Here is an 8788-nt window from a genome sequence, read left to right as displayed (position 1 = left end):
CTGTTTCTAAGAAAACTTCGCGCTCATGGAAGGCCCCAACTCTACTTTTAAATGGTTATGTATACTGCAGCAGGTTTTTAACTAGGAATTACCATATCGGCTGAGTTGAGCTGGCACACTCATCAATACCATCTGCAATAAAACAAGGAAGTTGATAGGACTCCTACATCGCCGGTTCTCAGGCAATTCTTCTCCAACAACACTATTAAAGTTGTATACATCCTTTGTGAGACCACATCTGGAATATACTTCCTCTGTGTGGAACCTATTTCACAAGTCGGAAATCAACAATCTATAAAAAAAGTTCAGAGATTCGCTATGAGAGTCTGTTTGAAGAAATGGAATTTGAGGAGTGAAGAATTGCTTACCTTGACCAGGCTTCCTACTCTACAGTTGAGGCGCCTGTTAAAAATACTGCACAATCTGACTAACTTCCCAAACAATCCAACAACTAAAAGAAATCTGATGTTCAGCAGCAGAACAGTTAACTGTTTCTCTCTGGTCCCCTACAAATGTAGAACATCCTTGTACAAATTTCCTTTTTTTTCCCTCATGCAATCACACATGCAGTATGGAATAAGCTTGTTAGCCACAAGGAATTTGCTTCAGTAGACTGTGCTAGTATATTATGTTCATTTAAGACATATTTTTGTATTCTTACTTAGTTGACATGTTGTAGCTAATAAAACGTATGTGTTAATGTTTTAATTTTTATATTATAGGACACACTTCACTCTAGCTTTATAGCTATTTGTTGTATCCTTATACTACTGTCTGTGCTTAAAATTCTCTCTTACTCTGCTTTGCTCCCACTGTTTGGCTACAGGCCCGCCATATTAAATAACATGCAGTTGCTTTAGATCGTTGAAGACTCTTCAAGCCATTAGATAGGCTCTGTTTCCATTCAGCTCCTCTCCTATAATGACTGTGTGGAATTCAATTCTGTCAACAATTGCAATCAACGATAATAACGTATAATTATACCTCTTCACCTCTTCGATCTATTAAAGCAAAACAACGGTGAGAGGCATTAGCACAGCGCAGCTTGCAACACTCGTTAATAAATCAGCATGCAAGTCAATAACGAAATGTAAGTTCATAATGCAAACTACCTACATAATATATACCTTACATACATGTGTCTATACCTGATTTAGGCGTATACTATAACTATTCAATTGTCTCTATTTCTAAGGTGGAAATCAGTTGCGGCTGTTGCTTAGGGCACAGGTATTCCGCTTCTCATAATTTTGTACTCCTTTCCTGCCACTAGATAGTGAACTCTGGTCACCATGGTTACAAGATCTTCGTCTTTGTGCCGTTCTTTAAGCACTTTGCAAAGGACTTGTATGTATGGTGAGCCCGTCTTTGAACTTTGGAATCGATCGTGGTCTCACTTTTTGCACCAATGTAAGTTTAGGCTGTAGATCTATATATAGTAACTTCATGTTGTATATAGTTTTGGTGCCTCCACCGTGGCATCAGCACCTGCATGCATGCTAACACTGTCAGACAATACAAATGTAGATCAAATTAATGGGTTTCTCTGATAATTTCATAATAATCATAATTATAGTAAGGGCAGAAAATAAGATTATCCGGACACCTTGGTTCCAGCATACATAGAGTTCCAGAAGCAGGCCAGATAACCGAATTAAACGTGGGCGTCTGCGCATGCGCAAAAGATAAATTTTGCTTGCACGTGTGTCCTATAACAGTTGCAGAGTTGTCAGTGGAGCTAGGGTTTGTTTCGTTTAAATGAACCTCACTTTATTAATAGAAAGTAAAGCATAAACAATCAATCATACCTATAGACCTGGATTAATGCATTAATTGTGATACAAAAGGAGTAGTATATCTAATCAAACTACAAAAGTAATTGCATGCATGCATGCATAGCCTATTAGTAAACTATTATATATTATAGCTAGAAAGTTCCAGTTGCATGTATCTTATAATTACACTCTTGCTGTTCAATTACTAGTTGAACTTTACTTGACCTCTTAGAGTAGAAACAAGTTGTGGCTGTTGTCGGTATAAGGGCTTTGTATTCCCGATATTATGGGGATTTTCTGCCTCTTTGAAATGAACCCTGGTTACCATCGTCACAAGATCTTCATCTTTGTAATGTGTTTCAAGAACGTTGCAAAGGGTTTGTATATACGATGCACCGTGATCTGGGTTTCGTGTTGCTGCGGTTTCAAACGAAGAGGCAAATCCGTAGAAAAAGTCACTGTCACGAGGAAGAGATGGTATACCCGTGTCGAGATTTTCAACCGGAAGAGAAGGATCAGTTGGTACGTCTTTTGTGCAATCAAGTTCTGATGGTGTGTCTCTACCTTGGCAAGCTTGAATAAAAAAGATTTTAGGCTTTTGGTGCAAATACTTTTGACAAGGATTTGGGGGTTCGACTAGAGCTCTTGAAATTTCAGCTATTTTGATCGTACTTCCATCCAGTCCTACTATTGCACCTTCTTCTCCGTGTGCCAAAATGCAGCAAATAAAGCTATCGGGATTTGAATTTTTGTTGGCATGCTCAACAACTGTTGTTTTTATATCATCTGCTGTTGGTAAATCATCTACAGACTCTACGGCATATCCCAACGTCTCGAGAGCCTTTTTCAACTCCTTCTTGTCCTCGTTAGAACCTTTTCTAACCGTTAATGGAGTTTTATAATTGACGTTGTTGATGATTAGGGCATTTCCATGTAGTTGGTTTGTCATTGTGTACTTATAAGGTGGTTCAAGACGGCCTGGCGTTTTTAATACATCACCTATACAAAACAAAACGGGAAACTGACAGCATGCATGTAAACATGCATGCAAACTGTATACCATAGAATGTTTTGCGAGTATCAAACATTTGCGAACTTTGCGATGGTCGATCAATTCGCAACAATAAAATCCGCAAAGCCTATTATTATTACTAGTAAATACACACGATCCTTGCCAGAATGCAATTATTATAGATGTAAGGGTCAAATTTTCTGCTGATTTGGCTCATTCGCAAAAGTTTTTCACCTGCAAAATATTCTAGTAATACGGTATATGCACATGCTATTTCAAGATGGTTAAAATATTCACCGCTTTTAATTCTTTTGATCTGCCCACTGTCTGGACTATCATCTTGCTTTCTCTTCTTTCGAGCTATATAGGGAATAAAGCGATATATACATGGCTGTATACAGCATAATTATACCGTTATTCCTTCGTTCTATTAATTTTATTATAGTGTATGCAAGTTATGTGGTATAATTTTATGCTGGTGTGTGTTTTGCTCTACCTATGTATACCATGCACTCTATATAATTATGTATTAATTATGCTGTGAGTTAACTTCTTTCTTATAGAAAGTATCATCTATAGCTATAGCCACAATCAAATTTTGTTTATGTATATACCGGCCTATAATAAATTTATTACATAGAAGACACAGTATTAATGTAGAAGTACTGCATGGTGGTGTGTTTACCTGGTGTTTCACTGTCAATGGAATCGTCTTGACTCTTTGGATTTGAAACTGCAGGTGCACGCACATACATTATATATAGACACAGTATTAATAGAAGTACATGCAGCATGGTGGTGTGTTTACCTGGTGTTTCACTGTCAATGGAATCGTCTTGACTCCTTGGATTTGAAACTGCAGGTGCACATACATGCAGTAGCAGTAGAACCAAGCACTCAATATTGTGTTTTTATGTTTTAGTCATGCAATATATATGCAGTATAAATTATAGGAAGTATTATTTGAGTTAACATTATAGTTATGAATGAGCTGTTTAACAATGTAACGTGAAAAATGCATGCATAATTATATATAGTTGCCTTTGTATAACAAGGTATACCAAATTCAGAACATGCAGACAAATGGGGCATGAGATATATAATACTCACCTTTTGCTGCTAGTTTAGTGAGTTTTATCGAAGATTTGCTTAAAACTTCTGTAAGTAGTTTCCTGGTTACAGATCTCCTTTGGAGAACGATAGTCAGCATTTCTCTAAGTGCATCTTTTGCATCTTTACACTTTTCATCTATTGCTGCAATTTCGTATGCTTCAAGACCTAGTGCCCCTCCTATATACTTCCATTGCATTTGAGCTTCTAGCAGCTCTGTTAGTAGTGAATCTAGATCAAGCTCTAGATCCATATATACTCGTCGATTCTCTGAACAATAATGAATTATTACACTGCAAACTATTACTTGAGATTAGGTCACTTTGTTTGAAGGACTTCTTTACTGTGGCATGCCGTCTTGTGACTAGTTGATTGACGTTGGTCAAGGCAAGACTTATGGAAAGGTTACAGCAGAGCTAGAGGTGACTGGATCATCACATGGAGTGGTAAACCAACAAGCCTTACTACACAACCCACGGTTTACCATTGTCAATACAGGATACAGAGTATCCTCAGAAGCATTAGAGTTCGGTGGAATCTCTAATGAAAGACACCATCAAACCAAACCGCATGCATGCAAACCTTGAGTGAAAGTATAAGTACATGTTTTATCCATATAATTATACAAATCTGATGACACTTTGTGATACTAATTTATCGTTCATGCATGCATGGTCTCGGTTCAGTCAAAGTGTCTATAGTGTGATTAATTTCTCACATGCATGCAGGAACCCGCGGGAGATCTGAGCAGTGCTGAGATTGATCAGTTCTCCCGACTAGATATTGACCCCTCCACCACCGCCATGCACGAACAGTATTTTTAACATCACAAACAGTCAGGGAAAGATTGAGAAAGGTCAAAGCAGAGAGGTGTCTGTCTATACATGGTTCATAATACGTTCATATCTTATCCACAAATATACAACCCACAGTTTGTCTTTCAGTACCCACCATTATCAATACAGGATACCTCAGGTACCACTTAATTTATAGGGCATCCACCCTTCATTCAACCATCTATGATTCAGCATATAATAGCGGTAAGCCTGTCTTCCAGGTGCACAAGTCAACCCTTCAACCATGGAGGCTACAATGCATGAAATGGGACCATTATGCTAAAAAGGCTCTGGGAAAACAGTTGACTGTGCATAATTAGTATGGATTCGTGTTCTTTAACTTGGTGATGCTCCAAACCTTATCATTCACCCTATATTTACCTTCAAACCCAGGTTGATATCTCAGTATAGTCATGCAGTGAGCTGATGGCAATATTCGCTCTCACTACTGATCGACCTGGCAGATATAAAGGAGTAAATTGGACGAATTGTGGTGACCATGCAGTATAGCAACCAGCTAGGGTGATCCTATAAACAGCAAATGATAATTATAAGAGTGACAAGAGCACTGGCTGTTATAATGAAGGATGCCATCAAACCACTCATGCAAACATTAGGTGAGATATTTTTAACTCACCTATAATAATTATGTGACATGCATGCATGAGTGCATGTCCCAATAATTATAGTGCATGGAGATTGCATGTGTTTTGTGGTCTGTGTTCACATGTGATACAAATTCTGTGTGGTAAATTCCTTACTGTAGAAATGTGCTGATAAACAAAACTGATCACCTTTTTATTCGTCAGAGGGCTCACCTGGGTTTGTACGCTGGACCGTTTGCCAACATCGCCCATGGAACTTGTCTATCCTGACAGACAAGGCTGGTGGGAGAGGAGATTTTTGATCACAAAGGCGGGGTTTGAAGCCGACATTGGTATGGAAGAATATAATACACATACAGTGGTGAGTGGGCGGGCGTATTGTACATGTAATAGTTGTATCTAGGATGTATTGGATTTGTACCCGAGGGCAGTTCTATGTATTTGGAATACCTGCACGAGGATATACCAATACACACGTAGATATCCATGCATGCATGGCTTGTACTATGAAACACTTGATTAGAAGTGAGTAGTATAGTCAACTCTCTTTGATCTCTGCCGTGCACGCACTGTGTATACCGTATAGCGCGAAATTTTCGAGGGGCTTAATTTTCGTGGATTTCGTGGGTTAGCAATCCTACACGAAAATTAAGTCCACGAAAATCGTTCTTTACCTGCTATAACGTGCAAGATTTAAAGGCGTGGCTTCCGGAAAGCAGTCATTCCGCGAACATTGTGCAACGAAAATACTTTTAGAGGCCAATCCACGAAATATAAGTGCCTCGAAAATTTCGCGCTATACGGTATATGTATTGTGTGGGTGTGCTTGCACACCTTCACATTTTTGTGCTTCCCACAATTTTTGTTACGGTAGTTTTCTAAAACAGAGGTGTTTAAGCTGACTATACAGTCATGTACCATAGGTTGTACATATGTACAGTAACACCCCCGAGGGTACAGGGCATTTGTACCCTATAGAGTATCCTGAGAGTTTCATCCTTATAGTGTCAGAGCACATCATGGTACAAGTACGTAGATATAATTTATGACATTAAAAAAAGAAAGTGATCATAAGGAAAGGGTCCTTTAAGTTTTGCATTTGTGTATAGATGCCAACAAAATTGTTTGGGCCCTTTTACACTGTGCAACCAAGCCTTGGTGCAACTCTAACTGACCTTGTTACATACATTCTGAATCACATGAAGCAAGTACCATATAGCGGGTAATTTTCGGGGGACAAAATATTCGTGGTTCAGCAATAAATTATTGAGACATTTCGTGGGTAATAATTTCGTGGTTGGAGCTTGCTCTGCAGGTAAAGGTAAGCAAGGTTGCTTCATTCGTGGGTAAATATTCGTAGTCAGACCTTCAACCACAAAAACCACGAATATTTTGCCCCACGAAAATTACCCTCTATACGGTAGTAGTATGGGTGGATCATGACTTTTTTGTGGGGGGCTGGTAGATTGTTTTGATATTGGAATGTGGGAGGCATGCACACTCTGTTTTGTGATAGCCCACCCATTTGAAAGACATGTAGTACAATTGAAAGTGCCTGTGACTTATAGATCTATATATATACGTGTACAGTCAAGCTATACAATAAGGTAAGTTACAAGGCCAATTATCTGACCTTAATTATATGGCTAATGGTTTTTCTAACATGTAAACAAACGTGTACACTTGTCACAGCATGTATATAGCTTCTTAGTTGTTCTATTATAATTATATACTGCTTGTGCACGATACTAACTTTTACAGATGCCATTAACTGAAGAAGATTTGAGCAAACTCTTGGATGAGCTTAGTTCAGTATCTTTTATTTGGAGGCGAATTGGTGTGGAGCTGGGTGTTCGAACTGGAATTCTTGAAAACCAAAAAGGCAAAGAAAACAAAGATGCCCTAATGGACATGTTGATCTTTGCTCTTCGGAATATTGAATTTGATTGGGAAGATATTGCTAGCGCTTTGTTTAAGGCAGAGGAAAGGAAGGTAGCAAGGAAAATCCAAGAAAAATATTGTCCTTCAAAGAAAATCGAAGGAGATGATAGTGGTGAGTATATTTTCATAGAGCTTAACTTTTGCAGTTTGATTGCATTTGTCAAATACCTGTTTTGTTTCATAGGTGGTCCTTCCCCCAAGAAACTTAAAGGACAATCTTATCAGTATACGATGAACATCCAACCACACGGAAGAGCCCTGATCATCAATAATGTCAAATATCCAAATAATCCTAGATATGGTTCCGACAGGGACAAGGAGGCATTGCAAAAGGCTCTCAAGACGTTGGGATATGCCGTCGAGTCTGTAGATGATTTATCAACAGCAGATGATATAAAAACAACAGTTGTTGAACATGCCAACAAAGATGAAAATGCTGATAGCTTTATTTGCTGCATCCTGGCACATGGAAAAGAAGGTGCAATACAAGGACTGGATGGAAGTACAGTCAAAATAGCAGATATTGCGAGAGCTTTAGTCAATTCCAAAAATCTTTGCCAAAAGTATTTGCATCAAAAGCCCAAAATCTTTTTCATTCAAGCTTGCCAAGGAAGTGACTTACCACCATCATCAACAATTACTGATTGCTTGGAAGACGTACCACCTCTGGATTCTTCTCTTCAGGTTGAAACTACTGACACAGCCACGCCATCTCTTCCTCGTGACAGCGACTTTTTCTACGGATTTGCCACTTCTTTCGAAACCAGAGCAACAAGAAATAATCTGTTAGGCTCGTCATACATACAAGAACTTTGCAATGTTCTCCAATCGTATTACAAAGATGAAGATCTTGTGACCATGGTAACTAGGGTTCATTACCAAGAGGCAGAAAAAGTTCATAACCTTGATCAAGGGCCTTACCGACAACAGCCACAACTTGTTTCTACCCTAAGAGGTCAAGTAAAATTCAACTAGTATGAATGAGCAACAATTTAAGAGCTAGTGTATATAGGACACACCTAAAACTTTCTAGCTAGTTTATAATTATTGACACATTTACAGTTTAATAATCTCACCTTTCGTATATCAACAGGTTATATAATTATGGTACGTAACTTGTTTGGAATTGATCCTCGTCTTTGCATGGTCTGTTGCATCATCTCGCTTCTTTATTTAGAATGTGTGCATGGTTCATTTTACATGCATTCGTTGGAAACGTACTACTACTCTGATAATAATTTTTATGCATGACATATGAACTTTATTTGCTGTTATGTTATATTTTCACAGCCGGGTGATCTGAGCAGTGCTAAGATTGATCAATTCTTACAACTGGACACTGACCCCTCCTCCATCACCTGGAATAGTCTCATGAATCAGCCGCCGTTCTTTTGGAACCACCGTCTGAGCACTCTTAATTGTCATGAAGTCATTTCAAAATGGAATGTTGATTGCTCACAAAACCAATGGAATGTAATTAAATCGTGATCTTACGCCCACACATATTTC

General features: G+C 38.5%; 2 protein-coding genes across 5 annotated transcripts; one reads left to right on the top strand and one right to left on the bottom strand.

Annotated features, from left to right (window-relative positions):
- Window positions 1-1807: 1807 nt before the first annotated feature.
- LOC135344612 (caspase-7-like) lies at window positions 1808-4347 on the bottom strand. Of its 3 annotated transcripts, XM_064541857.1 has the most exons (5): window positions 3898-4347; window positions 3596-3643; window positions 3473-3520; window positions 3085-3147; window positions 1808-2774 (listed from the first exon to the last, which is right to left on the bottom strand). In XM_064541857.1, exons 1-5 carry the CDS (start codon window positions 4148-4150, stop codon window positions 1981-1983), a joined length of 1206 nt encoding a protein of 401 aa, XP_064397927.1. In that variant the 5' UTR covers window positions 4151-4347; the 3' UTR covers window positions 1808-1980. The 3 variants fall into 3 exon arrangements, with proteins under 3 accessions (XP_064397927.1, XP_064397930.1, XP_064397929.1); XM_064541860.1 differs by lacking the exon at window positions 3473-3520; XM_064541859.1 differs by lacking the exon at window positions 3596-3643.
- A 588-nt stretch (window positions 4348-4935) lies between these two features.
- On the top strand, window positions 4936-8369 carry LOC135344614 (caspase-7-like). 2 transcript variants are annotated; one of them, XM_064541864.1, is made up of 4 exons: window positions 4936-5350; window positions 5543-5699; window positions 7100-7391; window positions 7464-8369. In XM_064541864.1, exons 2-4 carry the CDS (start codon window positions 5589-5591, stop codon window positions 8252-8254), a joined length of 1194 nt encoding a protein of 397 aa, XP_064397934.1. In that variant the 5' UTR covers window positions 4936-5350; window positions 5543-5588; the 3' UTR covers window positions 8255-8369. The 2 variants fall into 2 exon arrangements, with proteins under 2 accessions (XP_064397934.1, XP_064397935.1); XM_064541865.1 differs by lacking the exons at window positions 4936-5350; window positions 5543-5699 and adding an exon at window positions 6793-6945.
- The last annotated feature ends 419 nt before the right edge of the window (window positions 8370-8788 follow it).

The sequence above is a fragment of the Halichondria panicea genome, chromosome 11 (assembly GCF_963675165.1).
Source record: "Halichondria panicea chromosome 11, odHalPani1.1, whole genome shotgun sequence".
Classification (NCBI taxonomy): Eukaryota; Metazoa; Porifera; class Demospongiae; order Suberitida; family Halichondriidae; genus Halichondria; species Halichondria panicea.
Note: the sequence above shows the minus strand (reverse complement) of the source record. Positions and strands in the feature narration are given on the sequence as shown.